This window comes from Lates calcarifer, linkage group LG7_1 (assembly GCF_001640805.2).
Source record: "Lates calcarifer isolate ASB-BC8 linkage group LG7_1, TLL_Latcal_v3, whole genome shotgun sequence".
NCBI classification, from domain to species: domain Eukaryota; kingdom Metazoa; phylum Chordata; class Actinopteri; family Centropomidae; genus Lates; species Lates calcarifer.
Window position 1 is genome coordinate 5,544,654 of NC_066839.1, and position 21,987 is coordinate 5,566,640.

Genomic DNA, 21,987 nt, shown 5'->3' on the forward strand with positions numbered 1-21,987 from the left:
AAAAAAAAAATGTCATAGTATAGTAAGGTGTCAAAAAATGTCAAAAATGGTCAAAAAGTGTCAAAAATTGTCCTAGTATGGAAAAGTGTCAAAATGTCAAAAAGTGTCAAAAAATGTCATAATATGGCAAAATGTCAAAAAGTGTCAAAAATTGTAGTATGGTAAGGTGAAAACCAGACGTTTTAGCCATCAAACCTAACCCCAACCTCCAGCTACAAGTGGCATCTGTCTAAAATTATAATTTTCATACAATATTAAACAGACAGGTAAAATCGTCAGTGTTCAGACGTATTTATTTAAATAAGAGTAAAATAATCGTTTACTAGTCCCACAGTGGGGAAATTCAGTGTTGCAGCAGCAAAAATAGAAAAAGGCACAAGACAAGATGTAAAAATTATCAACAATATGAGCAGTATAAGGAGGACTTTGTACACAATAATATATTGCATAGTTCAAAATAACAAAATTCCACAATGAAATGACTAAATCTCACCTAACCCACAAACACTGATGTGACTGACTGAATTGTGGCAAAGGAAAAGCACCCATCTTACCTTCGTTTACCACAGACACGCATTCATAGTATTGTAAGGCGTCAAAAAATATCTTTAAAAAAGGGCACAGTGTAGTATGCAGTGAAATCAGAATATTCTTTGTTAAGAAAATACCATGTGTCATGAAAAATAAAAATATGTTTAGTAAAATATCTGATTAACCTGCGTAAGTAATTTATTAAATAATACCATTTTTGTAAAATAATTAACCTTAGCAAAGTCATTTCAATAAAACAATTTTTGAAAAGAAAGTTAAATACACTCTCATAGGCATGAAATTTCATTTGTCATTTACCTTTGTAAGTACTGTGCAGTAAAACAGTTTAAATTGTTTCACTGTATTTATTACATGGTTCATGTTTATGAAATTTGAGATATAAATATGTAATGATTACAGTAGATTCTTATTTTATATAGTTTCAGAACTATATCTTGTCATTAGTGTGACTAATAATTAGAAAAACACACTAAACTATGTGATACTGAGTTGTAAAAGGTTTAGTTTAAATTGTGATTAGAGATCAAAAATACAGTTTAAGAAAGGAAAGATAGACCTGTCATTGTCTCTGCAGGAGGAAAAGATGACAGCAGCTGAAGACCTGAAGTGGATGGAAAAAAAACATAAGTATTACAAAGTTGTCAATTCAATGAAAGACTTCTGCCATTTAACTGCTGTAAACGGTGTCCGTTTCCTGTTGTTCAAGTGAAAACACTGTTTTTCTCTACCATCTGTAATGTAGTTATGGGAACATTTTACAAAGACTTTACTAAACACCTTTGAGAATATTCAACGGTTTATGACACAATTATTTAATAATAATATCACAAGCCCCTAAATGATCACACAGATGCTTAGTAGACATCATCTTTGGAAAATGTGCTCATAACTACATTAACTCTAACCAGTTCTAACAAGTGTTTCCTTGTGTTCAAATGTCTGTCATTATCTTTGCTGTGATTTATTAATTGCTGCCTTGAATAAAAGCATTAAAAGTTTCTTCCCAAACTTTTGAGTTGTATTTCTCTGATTCGAAACTGATGTTACTGACCATTTTATTGTAAGAAAAATGTCATGATTCTCATGTTTTAATTTTTTAGACTTTTTTTTTTTAACATTTTGAAAAGGGTTAGGGTTAAGGTTTTATATGTAGTCTGTATTGTTTTATACTTAACATTTAATACACACTTTCAAAGGTTTTAAATATATTTTTGAAGGCTTTATACTTGCTCTTGCAAGTTTTGTACTTAATATTTTATGAATTTGATACTGTTGAGACATTTGTTAAGTTTCTAAATTAATTTATTAATAAAATTTTTACAGGTTTCATTCTTAATTCTTAGACCTATTTTAGAAGGTTTATAATTTTTTTTAACCTTATGTATCAAACCTGTTTTTTAAGGCTTTTTGAATGTTTTGTTCTTATTTTTTTAGACCTAGTCTTTTAAGGTTTGAAATGTATTTTTTTAAGGTTTTACATTTAATTTTTTAAGATTTTTGTTACACGTTTTTTACTTATATTTTGCAGCTACATTGTTGAAAAATACTAATTAAAACTCATAAGTTACAGCAGCTTTCATTTGTTGTTATTTGTTCCAGACAAGAGGTTTTAAAGCATCAACCTGCAGCTGAGATAACAACTTAGACTGTAAAGGATAAACACTGACCTTCTGGAAATGTCGGTCTCTTCTCTCTGTGATTTAATGGTTGAAGTTTGAGTCCTGTGGAGAAAAACACCACAAACATCAATATAAAAGAGGTGACTTTTAGCACATCAAAATAAAAGCACAGAGAGTTTCTGGGTATTAAACTTCAAATAGTCAAAAGATAGAGAAGTTAAAAGACACTAAATTTACAAAGAAACCAGAGTGTGGACTAACTGGTTCTGGACTAATCAGAACTAGTCCAAGAGTTAAATTTGCTTTCTACACAAAGAAAGAAGAAGCTGCTCTGACTGGAGAACTGACTCCACCAGCTCCTGATATTCACACAACAGCAGTGGATGGAAATGTTTGTTTCTCCAAAGTCAGTTAAAATTTTAACTAAATGTGGTTTATAGAAGCAAAATGACTGTGTGACACTGAACTGAATAAATTCTTCACATTTTTATTATTTACTGTACTAATGAGCAAGGCAGAGAGAGGGAGGAACAGAGAAAGAGACAAAGGGAGAAAGAAAGAGAGACAGAGGGAGAGAATGAGGCAGGGGGAGAGACAGAGAGGGGGAGGGAGACAGAAAGAATGCATAAGAATTAGAAATAAAGAGCGAGGGAGAGCTGATGTATAAATTCTTCATTTTCTTTGAACTGTAAATTGATGAACTATGCAAATAAACTTTAGTAATGAGTGAAGTCTGCTTGTGACAAATCGAACTATTCAGAATTCAGATCAGTTACTGAAGATGTATAGTTAATGTCAGTGCTCTGTGTTGGACAGTTGATGTAAAGCTGTTTGTGAATTACCTGGAGGAATCAATCCTGGTTTCAGAGAACTTCTTCAATGTATGAAGACTCTGCGATCGTGGACAAAGTAGTGACACCTGGAGGAAATATATAAAGGAAAATGATCAAGACACTATGACTTATTATTATAGTTTAACCCCAAAACACACATAAATATTCAACATTACAGGCGAACTAGAACATTTTCCAAACATTTGTGTCTGGGCTGTTGGGCTGTTTACTGTCAAATATGTCAGGAAAAAGCATCACATCTTTAAGAATCAATAACAATAAATATTTGGGAAAAGGTAACTAAAATGATCATCTTACATCTTAAATTCGTGTATTTATTGTCTGTCAACTAATCACTGGAAGAATCATGTATATTACTATGAACTGCATAATAAAAAAATAGTCCACAGACAGAAAATTAATTAACAAATATTTTGAGTTTAAAAAAAATATAACTAGTACTATTTTATGACAATTTGTAGACATGATTAATCAGTTCTTATTATATTTAATACTAAACTCATGGAATACTTTAATAAATTAATAGTTCCACTCATCAACACATTTTTTTCAGACTGGGTGAATCTTTAGAACACAAACCTGTTTGGTCTGTAAGATGAGAGCTGGTGTTTCTGTCCAGGCTGCAGCAGCTGAACCAGTAAACCTGGAAAACACAAGTACAACACTCAAAACAAATAACCTCATTAATAAAGAAGAGTTCACCTCCAAATCTTGAACAGTGTAGAAGAATAAAACTCTGAAAACTAAACACTAGAACCTTGACAATCACACTCTGAGTTTTGAGGTGAATAAATTAATTATGTTACTAGACTATAACTTAATTGATCTCAGAAAGAAAGGCAAAAATTGTTTTTATAATGATTTTTAACGGTAATCTCAGCTCATGCTTTGTGACCTACTCTTGAGGCTTAAACGTTGTGGAGGAGCACAGAGTTAAAATCTGGTTTTGAAGTTTATAAAGTCCCAAGTCACCACAAAGAAATTTCTAATCAGTAATATACACAAGAGATGATCAATGGACAAATTACCACCACAAAGCTGCGAAGACACACAAAATGACAAATAAACAAAAAAGGGAGTTGCAAAATGGTCATAATGAGATGCTTAACTGCCACACTGAAACACAAAATGGCCACAAAGAAACGTTAAATGACCAGGAATAGACACAAAACTACAAAGACACAATATAATGTAAAACAGCCAGTTAGAGACACAAAACGATGCAATACCACCACAAACAGACACAATCGATCACATCGACATGATAATCCGCCATAAACTGACTGAAAATGACCAAGATGGAGCACAAAATTACAAATAAGCGGTAAAATGTCTGCAAAGTAACTGTAAAGACATGCAAACGGAGTTGTAAACAGATAAACAGAATACTAAATAGCTACCTTGCCTCTGTAAGGTGCCCCCAACTCAGAAACTTTAACTCAAGCAAATAAAAACGACGACAAAAAGAGAAAAAAAACCCACACAACATTAAAAGATAAGGCTAATGCTAACGCTCGCCACTAATGCTAATGCTAACGCCCATGTGTATAACAGCCAGGTAGAGAGGCAAATTGATATAAAAAATGACCACAAACAGCCACAAACTGGTGATAACGACATGATAAACCACCACAAATGAAGGTGCCCACAACTCCTGTAATGGAGGCCTCAGTCACAGAAACACAAACACACTCTTACGTGATATGAGCGACTGAAATCTGAATTCAAAGTTCTTATTACAAGGTAATGCTAACGCTCGCCCCTAACTCTTTGCCTTACCTTCACGCCACAGGTGTAGTCAGCTCGTGTCCAACAAAAAAAGCAGCTCCAGAATTTGTTTTGGCAGCCAAGACATCTTCCTTGACGACGTTTACTCACAGTACTGGCGAACAAGAGCAACGTTTCAAACATGTTTTTAAATCGGTTTTCCGACTTCCTGTGTCCGCCTCTCTGGCTCCTCCCAGAAGGCTGCGACCAATGACGAGCGACGTCGTGACCAATGACGACATACGTCAGCTAACATTGGCAGAAAAATGCTGATTGGCCAGCCGACTCTAGTCCGCTTAGCAACCGCCTCTGATTGGTCTTAAAATACATCCACCATAAAGACAGAGAAAAGCTTTGGATGTATTAGAAGATGTGGCGTACAGGCGTCAGACGGATGGATTCGGTTTTGGTTCAAACGCACAGGAGTGGTGGCGTGTTGTGAATGGCGGAGACTGTGTAATACCTTATGGTGAAGAGTCTAAGTGTTCAAATCCTGTGCAGTACCTAGTTCGAAAACTTCGCTGTGATGAGGTTGAAAAAAAAAAAAAAAACATAAGTGAAATTACACTACTTAATTAATTAACTCACCTAATTGAATCAATAATGGAACATATTCCACACTAAATCAATTGGTTAATGAAGTATTTGATCATTATTTATTAATATTAAATATCTTGATTTGTCTGACCAGTGTAAGCATTTCTTTAAAATGGCATTTAAAAACAACAGTTTAACATGCCACAATTGTATCTGTACAATATTTTTTGCTTTAATTCATGGTGTAAACCAGAATGAGTGAATAAACACAACAAAAACAAATGAAAAGAAAATTAACATACTGAAGATATTGTTTGATAATTGACAGAAAAACCAACAATCCTTTTACTTAGAATTTTACTTGTTTACACATTCATTATTGAAAGTTGTCACCTGTAATGAAGCAGGTATGAAATTCTTTTCTAGGAACACGAAGTACACTGTAAGTACAGATATACAGTGATAATACAGCTTGTAATGTATAACAAAGCAAGACCGGAGGAAAAGCACACGGCAGACAGAGGGACTTAAGTGGTTATTATCAATGTCTACATTGGGTGAACAACCATTAATCTTAAACTGATTCTGATTGTCGAAGCTGCATCACGATTGTACACACAAAAGCAACTGCAGCGAATCCTAAAGGTACAAAAATAGCTTTCTTTTTCAAAGTTGTCTTAAGAGCAACAGTGGTTATGATTCTTCACAGAAAACAAGATGGCTTTGGCTATAAAGCCAGAACTTAACAGTGACAGTTCATCATATGGTGTTAGCAAGCAATGTAAAGCGCCCTCTAGTGGTCAACTAAAGGTCTGCTGTGACAGGACAACAGCTGAAAACCACAAGAAAAAAATTCTAAATCACAAATCAGCTGTCGCAACTTCAGATAAGTTAAGTTTCTGCCTAGAAACATCAATGATTAACCTGATTAATTTTCTGTTTTAACCATTTTTTTAAAAACTAATTTTAACCAGTGGATACAGAGCTACTTCTTCAGAGCAGACTAGACACTTAAGTGAGAAAGACATTCTAGCTTTACTATCTCTGTTAATAACAATTCAGCGTCTGTCAGAGCCATTTCCAGTCACTGAACTACTGAAACTTAACATCTTACCTCAGCACAATAAGTGGTAGAAAATTCACTTCTAAGCCCAAGAGAATCATGACAGTAACATATGACATGACCATTTATGCAAGTAGTGGTGCCACTGGCCATATCATGACAACAATTTGTTCATCTTCTAGGCCCACTCTGGCCTTTCATCATATGGTGGTAAGGCAGTGAATCCTGCATGGTTGGTCTTTCCTCTAAAGCCTGAGAAGCTGACTAGAAATAGTGCACAGTGGGTCAAAGATTAAGATTCATAATCAAAGAATCCAGCACTCTGAGGATTGTTCCAGTAAAACATATCAACAGTCCTGTGGACTGGTTTTGTGCAAAGCTGTGATAATTCATTGCATGTGAATTCTGATCTGACTACTGGGGTTCAGCTCCACCTCCAGCGCTGCTGGGAGTCCAGGTATTTGAGGGTCCGCTTCCAGAGCCAGGAGGCAGAGCAGGAACCTCCTTCTGCTCTGCGGACTCCTCCTGGGGAGTCCGGCGAGGCAGACGGGAACTGTGCATGATGTGGGCATCCAACATCTCCAGCAACAAGTCGTACAAAGGCACCATGTTCTTCATTTTCATGCAGTGGAGGTGGTCCATGCCTTTGTTACTGCACAAGTTGAAAAAGAAAGAAAATGAAAAAAGGGAATATTTAAGAAAATGAGGAGCTTTTTTAACATTGTATCAGTGTCTCACTGTATCAGCATCATTTGACTATAGCAGTTCTGTAACTGGGATGTCCAGGGTTTGTTTTACCTCACGTGGCGGATGTGCGAGAGCAGCATGAGCAGGTGTGCGAGGCGGGTGTACTGTTGGCGGAAGGTGAGGCCGGTTTTAGCGATGGCCCACACCAGAGCGTCAGTTACAGCATCCAGAAGACGAAGCAACTTGGAGCGACTCTGCAGCTCCTCGCTGCCTTCTGAGGAGCTGAGGCACATGTCTGGTAACACACAAAGACAATGTTTCATAAATCCTTCCATAGCAGAAATTTAGATCAGATCATGACATGTGGCTCTCCCATACATGAGGTGATGCTTTTAAAAGGACCAGTGTGTAGAATTTAGTGCCATCTAGTGGTGACGATGCAGATTGCAATTAACTGAATAACCCTCCTTTCTCAAACCTGTAGGAGAACACTTGTGGTATCACCCACTCCTAGCAGTTAATAGACCAGTAGCTAGGCAGTTCAGTGGCCACCTGATGCTCCAAATAAAACTTCAGTCAATGGGAAAGACCCTGAAACTCTCTTTAAAAATATAAAACCAGAAAATCTTCAGTCTAAAGGACATTATGATCTCAGTACCTAATTTTTAATGTCTGAATGTGTTCGCTTATTTCATTCTCAGGGTGAAAAGTTAACCAGCGCTTACTTGTTCTGAATCCGACTTTTCAATTCATGTTACAAGGTTAGAGATTTTTATGTTAATGTTCAAACAGACAAAAGCTGTATTGGAAGAGCTGCTGCAACAACATGACCCCTGTTCAATGACACTGGTGGACGCAATTAAAGAGAAAACATCAGTCTCACATTAAGAACTCCCTGGTGTGAATGCTCACCAGAGAGGCTCTGACCCTGTTCGTCAGGTACTGCCTGTTACTCCGAGTGCTCAGCTGAACCAATGAGAGCAGAGACTTGAACTATACACAGTGTTCCCATTAGGGGTTTTCACTGGTAAGTTATTTAGCTGGTCCCCTTGCCAACCCTGTACAGACTCACACAGATAGGATTGCATGCTGAGACACCAGTCAAATATTCGACTGTGGTTTCACCAACTGGAGCATCACACACACACACAAACACTTACACACATAGAGTACACATGCAGAGAGCAGAGGCTAAACACCCAGGAATAATAAGAGTGTGTATGTACGCCCTCATACACAAACATGCTCACTCACTGGAGTTCAGGAGGATCATGGCCTTGAGGCAGACGTACTCCTCCCTCTGCAGCTTGAGCTCTCTCACCCTGGACGTGGCAGCTATGAGCATATCAAAGATCTCCAGGAAGCCCTGGACGCAGCTCCCCTCTTCTCTGCCATACAAGGACACAAATACCAACTGTTATTCGTCACAAACTCGTCAGGAACTGTTGATTTTTACCTCAACAAACTGGGCAGAGATTATAGAGACATTTTGCAAAATGCTGCATTGATTTAACCCCAGCTGGCATTCAAGAAACAACAATGAAGCAGCACTTGTATCACAGTTGGTATTAATATGAAGGAGAAGAAATAAGCATATTATTGAACTGCCATCTTTGACTGAAAAGGGGCATATAAAGAAAATGATTCCAGTTGTGAAAGTTTACTGGAGTACTGTGCTTAAGTACAATTATGAAGTACTTGTACTTTCTTTTTTAGTATTTCCATGTAATGCTACACTTACACATAATTGCTTTTGGTAACACTTTATTATACCGATCTGTATTTTCTGACTAATCTCACAGAAATTTCCACAGACGTTTTGTGGAAAGTATGTCAATTCATACTTCATACACCACGAACTGATAAATTCCAATTAACTGTAAGCTTAAGTCTTTAAGTCAGAGTAAACCACATGTTGAAGACATATAGATTTGTTTAAACCAACTTAAACAACAAAGACACAGTCAGGTGAAATTATTATTGTTCTTGAAAGTCACTCAAAGATATTAAATATTCAGCTGAGGAAATGAATTAGACAAGATTACTGATTACAACGGAAAGGAAGCTACATTTGTGTCATTTATTACCAGCATGATATGAATCAGACTGTGGTAGGGCCTGGGCTGGATGATGGTCTATGATTTCATACTGTACACAGGCTGGGGCTACAAACTAGATTGTAAGGCCAATATGATAGATATTTGAGAGTTTAACAACAGGTAACAATATATCAGTTGATATTCTACTTTTTTTCTTTTTTTAATTTAATATAAACAATATAAACAAATCACTTAAATTTTGATTTAATCACTTAAATTTAGGTTATTAAGACTAAGATATGTACTAAGAATGACATTTAGTGGTTGAAAAATAAACCTGGCAGCACTCTCTGTACACACTATGTAAGGGTATTTATGTACATCAATTTATTGTTATTTATCAACCAACATACTGATATACCTGAGGTAAGCTAATACTGACTGATATATGTGTAAATGATACAGATGTATATCTATATTGGAAATCCATGTACCTAAAAAGGTTTGTCTTAAAACCCAACAAGAGACAGTATATATTGTTATATATGGTTAAAATTGTGATTTTAGCCAGCGTCAAGACTTGTCACTAATACTGACTGTGTTATGCGTAGTGAGTGATGTTGTCTTTATCCAGTTATCAGCAACATGTTTAAAAGAAATACACTGACTGCAGTTGAACACAGGATCATTTGGGTGACCTTATTTTACTGCAGAGGTTTTTTTTTTTCTTTTTTACATCAGTTTTGTTTATGGAGTGTATGAGCATGAGGCAGACTGAAGGAGGAATCACACCAGAAGTGAGAGTTGGCAGTGCTGTGGTTGGAAAAAGTGTCACCTGATTTTAGATGTTAGAGCACAGGGTTGATAGTAAATACTGGGTGTGATGGGACTGGCTGAGAGTGAACGTATTCTACTTTAACCAATTTTTCCTTTGAATGATTACTCCACTTTATTATTTATGTAGCTTTGACCATCATTGTTGAACTGCTGGGATCTGGGTGAAAAGAAAACATCAACATAAACATCTGCCACAGTTTAGAGACAATTTCCTAGCTCGTCTTTGACTGTAGCTGCGCTCGAGCTACTTCTTCTTTTTGACATTATCATAACTGACTGAAATGAAAGCAAACTAATGGATACTAAACTTGAATTATCCTTTAATCATGCGAGTGATATATGGAGATGTGTGGGAGATTGTGGCGGTGGTACCTGCTCAGGCTGAGGTCAGGGGAGAAGATGAGTTTCCCTGGATGGTCCACTGACCTCCACATCAGTCCGATCATCAGCACCTCCAGCCAGCAGCACTCCAGCAGGTGCACCTGGTCCAAGAGACTGAGCTCGACAAACCCTGACGAGGAGACACACAGAGTAAATAACTCTCGGTAATAAGTTCAGTTCAGTCTCCGATAACAACTAACATATCCAATGTTATATTTCCATTTTTTCTTTTTTCACACTTATTTTATGAGAGTAAATATAATGTACAAAAGGGAATGTCCTGTGTTTTACCTGCAATAAAGAAAATTTTACAGACTGTATTTATTGCTTTACCTCCTCTATTTGTCTGGACTTTTGCCTTGACTGGCACTAGGCAATTAGACAGTTGCTGTAAATGCTACAGAGACCTTGTGAATTCTTTATTTCTCTACAGCTACAGGAACATAATACAGGTGTCTTGCAATAGAGTGTTTAAAGACAGTATCAAGCGGTGGTCATCAAGGCTATGGCCGTTTCTGCCTCTGAGTCATAATGTTTTTCTGAACCACAGCTGAAATCGCCTCAGGTCTCTGAATGCCATTTGTTCAAAACTTCCACACTGTGCAGACAAGTAATCTGAACCAGTCTAATAAACAGAGACACAAACACACACATACACACACACATACTGAAGTTACTGTTCATTTGTTTGTTGTTTTGCAGGAGTGAGGCTCACATACTAAATAAAGCAGAGACAATTACTGTGTCTGGTCAAAATGAAGTCATTAACTCTGCTGTTCAGCAGACTGAACAGAATTTGAAAAGCATTTTTTAACAAGAAAACTGGAAACTAAAAAAGTTAATAGCTGCCATAAATGTAGAAGTGATATGTGAGGAGTCAAAATGTATGTAACTCCACACTCTCTACAGCAGAATGAAGGAAAATGGCTATGTAGCGAAAGCAAAAATTACATATAGCACCTCAAATGTCAACAAGTCCTTAAAATGACCAGAAGCTAATTCCCAACTTGTGGTTTTCAGCCCCAACCCTAGTGGTTCCCACTGAAGATGTCATACAAGTCACCAATGCATACTTTAATTTTTTTAAAGTATTTTCATGTATTAATACACTGTAACTACTAAACTGCATTACATGTTATATAAAAATTAAAAGAATAGTAATAGAGACTCAAAAAATGTCAGAAAACAAGTTCTTTTCTTTCCAACTTTTACAAAAGCCCCTGAAAACCCCGACACACACCTGGAATCTTCTTGGCCCAGCTAATCATGTGAACCAGCTCCTTATCAGCCAGGTTGGTGAGCGACATCATGACATTAGCCTCGGTCAGCGGCCTCCTCATGTCCTTCATGAGGTAGATCTCCGGCGGCTCTGCCTCCATTATTCGCTCGATCAGCTGCTCTGGGGTCAGCGCGGGCGGCTGCAGCTCGTTTAACAAACCCTCCACTGGTCCAGTTAAAGGCTTTGGTCCGTTAGCTCTGCTCTGCGAGGACAGACGGGTCAGTCGCCTCGTCTTGGAGTTCCTGTAGTTTCCATGCTCCTTTCGCATACCTGAGACAAAAATCAGCCGTTCACTCTCACTCATTTGTGAAATATGGCTCTTGCCTTGTTGCTCCTCTGTCGTCTGTGGGCTGAGGTGGCAAGTTTTCAGCCCATTATCATCTCTAACTTTCTTGTTTTTCATATAAATGAGTCAGACACAACCATTGACATCTTGTAGTTCTTATTTTAGAAAGCTACAAAATAATATGGTGCGGGTCAATTGAAATCCTCCGCAGCTCACAGCAGCGTTCTCCACTTCAAACAGCTGTTGAACTGATTGATTTAATGACGAAACGAGTTACAAGAAACATTTATGGCTTTTATAAAGTGATCATGTTGCTCTGGATATAAAAAGGAGGAAAAATGCTGGAACCACATGGGACTGTGATGGTGCAGAATGAACAAACAATACTGTTATCTAACATAAGATACAGGAAACTAGAGGTCAACTGTGCAACTGACCAAAACGTCATGTGAAAATTATTTTTAAAATAGTCTCTATAGACGACAACAGATTCACTATTTCTTCCAAAATGCTTATCTTCTCAGAGTGAAACAACATTTTTAACACAACTAAAAACAAACGTGGGAAAACAAAAAACTTAACTATTTATATAAATTAATTTGCATTTGGCAGACAGAGAAAATGCTACAACCTCAGATGGGAACAAAACTAGGAGTAAAAAAAAAAAAAACACAAATAAGAGATTAAAAAGGACACTGACCACACTTGGTCATGCCAACTTCACAGCACTTGCGAAGGCGACACGCCTGGCAGCTCTTACGACGGTTCTTGTCTATAGTGCACTGATTGGTTGCTGGACAGATGTAGTCATTGTGTCCTGAAACAAAGATGAAGGAAGATTGAAGACTAGATGATGAAAAGCACAAGAAAAATAAAGAAAGGTTAAATCCCTGCATCTGATTCAGCTACAGTAAATGTCAGGCGACAACAAAATCTCAATATTACATTTATTATTCAGTTGTGATTTAATTCAGTGCAGCAGGAGCTCCGCAGTAAGGGTTAGTAAATTCATTCTGAGGTGTGACAGTGTTATAATCCCTGGAAAGTTTAATGGGTATTTTGTACATGCAGGACTGTGTATCTACACATCTGTGTATCAAGTTTACAGCCATGCTAACGGCTCTGTGAGGCTGTTACTCTGAACTTTGCACTTCACAGAAACCTATCCAACAAACCAAACCTATCTACAAACATCATCCTCGTGGTGACTCTAGAGGAAAGGTCCCAAAGTCAGACGGATCCATCGTCCAGCAACAATGAATATATGTAGAAAACTTCACGGCAATTCATTCAATAGTTGTCAAGATATTTTAGTCTGGGTCAAAGTGGTGGTGCGACCAACAGACCGACATTATCATTCGCAGTCTAATTGTTCGACTGTGCTGTAGGAAATCTCGAAAAAACACCAAATGACACTCAAACTCAGTAACAGAAGCTACTACGAGTTTCATCACCTGCTTCACCAAACTGGTACTAAGTGATTTATTCCTCACCTTGGATGCTCCTCTTGAAAAAGGCCTTACACCCCTCACATGACCACACTCCATAGTGGTAGCCCGAGGCGTAGTCGTGACACACAGCGCAGTAGTGGAGGTCTGCCTTCCCGCCCAACGACACCACGCCCTCCTCGCTCTCCTGGGAACGCCTCCTCCCGCTCTTGCTAACAGATAAGGAGAGTCATCACCCAGTCAGCTTGTTTCAACTGTGCACCACAGTCATGCTCCATCCTACCTGGCTGTTAAGACACTGTCCCGCGGCGTCAACTCCACCCACGGACTCTGGATCGGCTGGCTGTGCTGGGGTCGGGCCTGGGAGCGGTGCAGGGGTATGGGTGGCCCCATGTGGCCGTGACTGGGCCAGAACAAGGAGGGGCTTAGTGACTGATGGACAGAGGGACAGTCTGAAATGCTGGGACCGGCGTAACTGAAGATAGTGGGACTGTAGAAAGGTATGGTGGTGAAGTCATGGCCGATGTCGGTGTAAGGGGAGGGGATGCAGATGGGCTGGCTGGTCTCTAGAGACGGACCGGGAGAAGAGGAGGAGCTGAGGATCGGGGAGAGGACACGATTTTTGACTCGGCTGGAGTCCACCTCCTGGAGCTGCAGCAGGGGCTGGTCCTTTTCTGGAGAGGCAGTGGCCATCGCAGCTACAGACAGTCTCAGTATCACTAGATTTACTACATCATCGCCAAAGAGTATGGGCCATGGATAGTCTTTTTTTTTTCTCCTGCTGTCAAGTTCACTGTGGTAAAGTCATTATCTACAATTACTGGACTGTTGCCCTGAAAAAACTGGCACAGAATAACAAAGACCAGCACACTCACCTTCACAGGCCGGTGTAGTTTAATGTTACTCAGCTCACATGGTGGAATTTCAGACTGATTAATGTGTCTAAACAAACGTATACCTGACTTTGTTTGAGTCTGCTCAGTGTGACACAGCAGCACTGGGACAGATCACATAATCAACATGAAGCTGATCCTGAACAACAGACAGTCTGTCTGAACCAGAGCAGGGAAGATGTTCAGTGCTCATTCTCAGTCCAGCCATCAGTCTCACATCATTAAGTGGCAGAACATGGACCCAGTCAATGATGTGTGGCAGGTTTATGCAGCTGAAAGACAAAGAGAAAAACACAAATACTGAGTGTGAACTGCAAAGCTAACTTCAGTAAGGGACATTATCTTTGCTCTGGAACTAGGAGCTGCATTCAGCATTTCCCTCCCTTATTAATGAACTCCTTTTTTCTTTTGGCATCCATTAACAGCCTACACGTGTAGCTTCAGTAAATAACCTGGGTTACAGTCTTCCCGTCTAAACTGCACAAGTCTCTGCATGCACATTGATCAAAACGCACCACAAGTAAACCTGTGGGAAAAACTGATTTTCAGTCTCATTTGAACAGAATGTAAGGGATTGTGTGTTGTGGTAAAGTGAGAGCTCGATAAATGTACATCAAAACTGTGACTATTAAATCTGTCATTAATTCAGGAAGAGCTGAATCCCTAAAGAAGAAGTGTATCAAATGGTATTTAATAACCAGATTTGACCCAGATAATTAGAAGAAATACTGATTTGATTATTGTTGTTTTTAATTTTACAGGGACATGATTTCTAGTGTATTTTAAGATCTTTTTGGGTTTATAGCTGCATTTCTTTACTTTTATTTTTTTCCAAAAATTTTGAAAAATTGTAAAGAAAAAACAAAAATGATTCTTTTCTGTCACTCTAATTTTAAAATATACAGTGACTGGCTTTATAAGGTACTACAATGGTCAAAAAACTTGCCAAAAGAGTTTTGGATTTTTTTCTGTAATATATCCCCAAAAATTTTACTAATTATGTTAATAATTCAGATGAACAGGTCTAATCCTTTATGTGAGGTAGAGCAGCTGAAAGTGAAAACCCAGGCTTCCAGATGGATAAAAATATTATCAGTGCAAGGTGGAATCTCACAGGAGTGTTGTGTCTGAAAAATGACAAGGAAAGAAATGGGAAATACTGTAAGATTTATACAACAGAGTAGACAGAGACAGCTGGTAGATCAATAAATGCAACACACACACACACTAGTATAATCTAAGCGTATTCTGGTGTTAGTTTTCTTTTCCGACACGACAAGTCCAGCAGAGTTAATCATTCCTGGGTGGCAGGAGTCGGTCTTCAGTCACAGTTGGTACATATTATCTCTACCTTTCTGGCATAAAGCTCACCCCTGAAGGTCGACACTTATTCAGAAGAGAAAAAAATCTGTTCATTAATCTTGCCAAATGGCTGAGAAAAGCTCTGGTTTGGCCTGAAAACGAAACTCAATAACCCACAGCCGTAGCTGGTGCCTTGTGCCTTATGCGTAAAACGAGCACAGCAGAAAAATGTCAGTAATTAAACTCACAAAGCTGCAACTAAAACTGGTGACCAGTAATGATTTTGGACACTGTGCTTAAGTCAATTTCCTTTTTATGATATCAAATTAAAACATGACTGGAAAACAAAATCACTTTTACAGCTGTGAAAACACTGTAGAGTGGGAACTGGAGACATTTAAGCATGATGAAGATCAGTGTGTGGAGATTTTATGAAAAGTCAAAGTTACGAGAATCTGTGTCAAATATAAAAACTGCAAACATGACATTGTTTTGTTACATTTCCCTCGGGCTCTTAAAACATTCTCTATATTTGTACTGTGGATGCTCTGCACACAAATGAAAGAAATGCCTCTCTGGCTTTAGCTTTTACTTCACTAAGAGATGTGGATAAATTATGGACTGGGAGAAAGTATAAGAGACAAAAGACCCATCTTCTTCTTCTCTGGCAATTTTACAGTCTTTATAAATATATGCTTAGTGGTGTCTTGTTTTACTTTACTTGACATTATACATTTGAGCTTTTCATAACATTTTCTACATAAGTAAGTCACACACAACCTTGGTTTTTGTTGTAGACACAAGCTGAGAATAAAGACTGGAGGATTTAGATAAAAGCTCATTTCTACTTCATCCGATGTTCACTGAGAGCCCACAGAGAAAGACACATATTTTCAAAAACGATATACACAAAGCTTCAGTTAAAACACCTGTTGTGGAACAGGATGTGCAAAAGTCTCCTTAGTCCAATTTGATTTTGTTTATAAAAAAGAAAGAAAGGACAGTGTTTAAGGCTGCTGAGTGAGTATACTGTGTACATAGTGTACTATATATCGGTACACTTTACTTTTCTGATTCCCTCCTGCTACCTCCTGTGCTACCCAACCAGCATCAAAGAGCAGACCGAAAAATTAGGCTAGCTGGTGAACACAGAGGGCTAAAGAAATAATTAGCACTAAAAAGGAGGGAGAAGACTGGATTCACATTCATCAGGTAGACACAAGTGCAGCTCTGAGTGGAGGCTAACGTTGCTCCATATCCGCTGGAGCTCACCAGTCGACCTGAACAACTGGAACTGTGTACATCTGATAGTGCTGCGCCCGAGAGGCCGAAAACATCACTCAATGCTAATTTTGAGTGAATTTCTAGGTGTAATCCCATTTGCATCCTTATGGAAAATCTGCCACTGGCAGCTGTGCATCACGTGTAATGAGGAGGATAGGATCTAAATCTGCTGTAATCGAGCCTCAGTGATGTTTCAGGCACTTTGGCCTTCACACACCCTGAACAGTCTGATAGTACATTACTCTCAGCTGTTAGAAAAGGGCAACAGCTTCGCAATATTTGTGCTTTTGGACGGCATTTCTCTATGACAAATGATCTATTTCTGGCTGATTGTGTGTGTTGGCAGTGGGAGGAGGGCTTTACCTCTGTCATCTATGGGGCTTAATAATTCTTATCTGACATCTAGACTGATGAAATACCTGGAAATCAAAGAGTCTGGATTATTCTGTTTGAAGTTTAATTACACCGCTTGCCAGCTCATCTGTTTCTGTTGAAATTGTGGGGGATGACTGATGATAAAAAGTAATACACTGGGTTATAGAAACTTGAACTGCAACATATGCAGCCTCTACTATCAATAATACATAATCAGGATTTCAAATTTGAACACACTTAATGTCAGAATATTGTATATAATCTACAAGTTATCCGCTGCAGAGAGCATAAAAAGTCTGCGCCGTCTTCTTCAACTAGTTTAGTTTCATCAAGTTTCCTGTGACCTTGTGTCCGTAGCTGACTCCTAAAACAGAAGAGTCACAAAAGATTGTAGCAAGATTTTTGGTTCTTTAATTACCATTTTGGGCTAAAAGCAGATGTGGAAGAGTTTTTGTTTCCTTTGAAGTTTTAACCTTGCCTTCAAACCTCCTCACTGTCACACTCTGCAGCAGCTGGCAGCTCACTGTGGGAGAAAACCTCCCAGCTCCTCCACAGCAACTGCTCATCCTGCCACCCCCCCAATACCAGCTCACACAACAATGGATAGAAACTCAAGGTCTGTTATAGAAATTTAGAGTTTTAAAGGTTCAGTTATAGACCACTACAACAGTTGGGAAATGTTACTAGAGGACCTCAACTGCCAGTTCAATTGCTCCTATTACCACTTTACAGAGCGCACAAATTCAACCATTAATTTAAATAGAGAAAGTGGCTGCACTCTCTCAGGCAGCTGCACAAGTCACAGCACCAAGTACTATGTTGAATTTCCACCAGGTTGTACAGCAAAAGAATCAATTACGCTGAACATTGAATACGATTGGAGTCAGGAGGCAAGGCAGAAATTATCAGCATTATTATCTGCAATAACTATGGAAAAGTTGTGGGTGTTTTTTGTTTAGTATATGTCTGATTACAAGTTATGTAACTCTGCTTCCAGTCCCAGCAGGACTGCTGAATCATTTTAATCACAGATCAGATTAGTAGGTTAATACTGTGATTATTTATTTCAGTGAGGTCCACTGCATCCCAGGTAGCCGCTTTGTTTTTTAGCACAGACAACATGACGTCACTACAGAAACTGACATTGAAGAAAGAAGGTTTGAAGTGTTTAACAGATATACAAGTTGCAAAACCTTAATTATAAGTTTTACCTTTCTTAAGCTGAATAATAATCATAGATTTTACACAAAGCCTATGGACGTTTAGACACTGCACTCTCACTGTGTTTAGGACGATCTTAGCGCAGCACATCTACAAAACTCTTAAACCTTCTCCATTTGAACTAATGAGCCACTTCAATGAATTAATCTTTAATTAAATATATCTAAATGTGATTTAAAGGAAACTTAACCACATCAACTCAAATTAATTCCACTTGAGTCAGAGGCTGAGGCAGCAGTTGGTGCTACTCTGCTAAGCTAACTAGCATCTAGCAGGACTAGTTTAGCAGGTGTTTAGTTTTTTCCCCCAATATGATTAGATTTAGCGATGTCTTATTCATGTGTAACTAACTTAAATACCAAGATGGTGGAGCATTAAAACTGATTCCTTAATTACAGGAAACAGGAAAAGTGGTAACTTAGCTTTAGCTAATGCACACCAGCTAGCCATAACCAGCCTGAGTGCAGCAGCTGCAGTTATATTTACATGCTAATGTTTTCCCCAAAATTAGACATTTCTAAAGCATAATATAAAAACCCAGTTACAGTATTTTGGCATTATTCATATAGTTTGCAAACATCCATGTAGATTATACACTTTTGCCTGCACACATGAACTTTCCTCCAAATCCCCTAAATTATAAACAAATGTTAACACCAAATAAAGCAAAGTCTGAAGTGACAGGACTGTTCCCGGCCGTTAGCCAGAAGTGCATGCCTTTAACACAAAAAGCTCAAGGCCATGTCGTTTTCCCATCCTTAAATCTCACTGCCTCCCTAAAATCAGGCGGAAACGGATGTGAAACCACTGCGGAAAAAGACGCCGTACCTTTCTATATACAGCAAGGGAGTATGAGTATAAGTGGAGTCGGGTGGGGGGGGGGGTGTTGGTGCTGATAAGTGCCAGTGGATGTGAAAAATTGTGTAAAAAACCACAGTTTGATACAGAAAGATGATCGGCTTTAGATTTACTTCAGCTTGTTTTTAAAAGGCAAATTAAACTCTGCTCTCAGCAAAAATTAAACACATATCATTTACAGCCACAGAGTGTTATTAGCTGCCCAATTAAACCTCAACTATGATGACGGAGAAGTTCATTCAACTCATTTCAGAGGCTTGTAGCTGCTGTAGCTCTAATGTCTTTTCCATCCAAATTTACACAAGCTGAGGCATCTAAATCTATAACAGTGACTACGGTCTAAAAATAATAACTGTTACTTTTATCTCTCTGACATTGTCATAAAAACTTTTAAATTAAAACAGCACAATCATAAACTAATGTAATTAAACTCTTAAATCTCTCTCAAGAAAGCTTTTGGCCTGGAATAGATCTGCATGATCAAAAAACTTCAGCTAACAGTTAAAGTGTGTGATTTACTCTTTTATTCTGTTCTACGTCTGCAGCTGTTGTGAGCAGTGTGTGACGGACTCCGACTGTGACAAGTGATTCTGAGGAAACGCACTGTCAAACACTACTGCCAGAGGACTGCAAATATATCCTCTACCTTGAAGGTTACAACCATGAAAGTAACAATCGTCCCTCTATAAACGCTTTTGGTAAAAGAAAAGATGAACTGCAGTTATAGTTCTGGTCATCACACACACATTTTCTCCAAGGTAGTTGTGTTTTTCTTTCCCATCATCAAAGGAAAAGCAGGTTATTTCTGCAGCTATCAGCCATGAAGACAGGTGGAATGTATTTAAAGTAATATACATGTTTTTAATCTTGCCTTATTCTTAATGCATTCTGAGAGGATTATCTCAACCCGGCACAACTTCTGAAAATCAATAAGTTGATAATAAAAGAGCAAATCAACCTAAATCAATGCAAAGATGACTTTTACTACCACTGTTACGATAAAATCCCTTCATCTTCAGCACCACACAAACTCTCCAACTCATTCTGAGAGGAAACAACTGCATCAAAATGCCACAACTGCTGCCACGTCCAAAATGAGATTTTAATAAATACAATCCCACTTAAGTCACTTTGCTTGAACAGATTATTGTTGAGCAGGGAAATCCACTGTGGGATGAACAGTTCAAACACGGAGAAGAGGAAACTCTTCCTGTGAGCTTGTCTGTGCCACAGCAGCTGGCTGATAGCAGCTGTGTGTTTACACAGTGATAAGTGTTTTTTGAAGTAGGCTAATGTTCACATTAGACTTGTTTAAATCTAAACGTCTGATTCTCAAACCACATTAGAGACAGTAGAGTCAGTATAGTAGAGTCCCAGTGATGCATATGTGGTTTAGAGATGTTTATGGGAATAACTGTTAATTATCTGCAGGTAAATTTCAGTTTCACCCCCATGACCCCCTGTCTCCAGGTCTCTGTTTGCAGATTTAGTTTTAACATCCTGAAGCTGATAAAAAAAAAAGGCTGACTGCATCCGGTTAAAATCTAGAAATGATTACCTCCTTTAGTAAACTCTCCATTTAAATCTCGCGGTCTGGGTACTGATTTCTCACCAGAGTTTATTCTGTCACCTGTTAACCAGCCTCCTCACCGGACGCAGTTGAAGTGTGAAGGCCTCCTACTTGGTGCTTGCAGCCTAAATATTTGACCTGCAGTTGTAACTCAGTGGGACAGTTGGGACTTGAGCCCTGATGTCCTCTCTGCTGCGCTGCACGTCGCCTGCTCCCATGCAAACGTGAATATGTTGAATATGTTGAATTTGTAAACATGAAAATGTACGTTCTTACCAGAGACAGCAGCAGCTGCGGAGAAAGTTGCCAGTCTGTCAGTGCGAGGTCCCGCCGCGGTGTCATGTGTCGGTAAAGTGTTGCAGCGGTGTGAGCGGAGCTGTCACCGAGCTGCAACGCGCACCGAGCACCGAGTAAGTTCACCGACAGACTGACTGCGCTGATATAAGACACGGCTGCAGCTTTCAGCCCGGAGGCAAAAACACCCAGCTGCGTTTAGGGAAATGATGTCAAGTCAGACACAATGAGGTGCGCAAAATCCTTCAAAATAAAATCCTTCCTCATGAACGCCTCATGGCATGACATCATGAAATATTTAAAAAAAAAAAAAAAAAAAAAAAAAAAAAAATTATGAGCAAATGAAAATCGACAGAAAGTTTTCTGGGAGGCAGATCAGAATTTTAGAGAGCTTTTTGGTTTGAGATTATTTTAGTTAATAAACAAGGGAAACCTCTTAAATGTGGCCAAGAACTTTATTTTATTTTATTTTAACCCATAATTGTTTAAGCACACAAGCTGCAGCTTCTCAAATGTGAAGATTGTATTTTATTTTTTGTTATAAATGATAATATCCTCGGGTTTTAGGCTCTTTGATAAGATATTACATCACATTGGACTGTGGGAAAGTCTTCCATTTTAATTATATTCCTATATTTGACAAATAAATCAGCTAATCAGGAATTTAATCAACATTAATTGATATTGAAATAAATGTTAACTGCAGCCCTATTTTTTCTTTTATGTACTGACTGTACAAGCTCTGGTAAACTTCGTGCTTTTATTATGAAGGAGATCATCCTATTTCCGGTTTTGTCCTACTTTGTGAACTTGAAGATGATCGGGGAAAATCACCGAAAGA

General features: G+C 38.4%; 1 protein-coding gene and 1 long non-coding RNA gene across 3 annotated transcripts; both read right to left on the bottom strand.

Annotated features, from left to right (window-relative positions):
• Nucleotides 1–275: 275 nt before the first annotated feature.
• On the bottom strand, nucleotides 276–5,086 carry LOC108887226 (uncharacterized). Its single transcript, XR_001961581.2, has 5 exons — nucleotides 4,805–5,086; nucleotides 3,605–3,668; nucleotides 3,014–3,090; nucleotides 2,220–2,273; nucleotides 276–1,153 (listed from the first exon to the last, which is right to left on the bottom strand). It is a non-coding gene; the product is annotated as an uncharacterized LOC108887226 (long non-coding RNA).
• A 331-nt stretch (nucleotides 5,087–5,417) lies between these two features.
• On the bottom strand, nucleotides 5,418–21,348 carry esr2a (estrogen receptor 2a). Of its 2 annotated transcripts, XM_051071772.1 has the most exons (10): nucleotides 21,129–21,348; nucleotides 14,225–14,514; nucleotides 13,633–13,944; nucleotides 13,395–13,561; nucleotides 12,602–12,718; nucleotides 11,577–11,885; nucleotides 10,328–10,466; nucleotides 8,334–8,467; nucleotides 7,191–7,374; nucleotides 5,418–7,044 (listed from the first exon to the last, which is right to left on the bottom strand). In XM_051071772.1, exons 3-10 carry the CDS (start codon nucleotides 13,740–13,742, stop codon nucleotides 6,807–6,809), a joined length of 1,398 nt encoding a protein of 465 aa, XP_050927729.1. In that variant the 5' UTR covers nucleotides 13,743–13,944; nucleotides 14,225–14,514; nucleotides 21,129–21,348; the 3' UTR covers nucleotides 5,418–6,806. The 2 variants fall into 2 exon arrangements, with proteins under 2 accessions (XP_050927729.1, XP_018538032.1); XM_018682516.2 differs by having other exon boundaries at nucleotides 13,633–14,514.
• Between the last annotated feature and the right edge of the window lie 639 nt (nucleotides 21,349–21,987).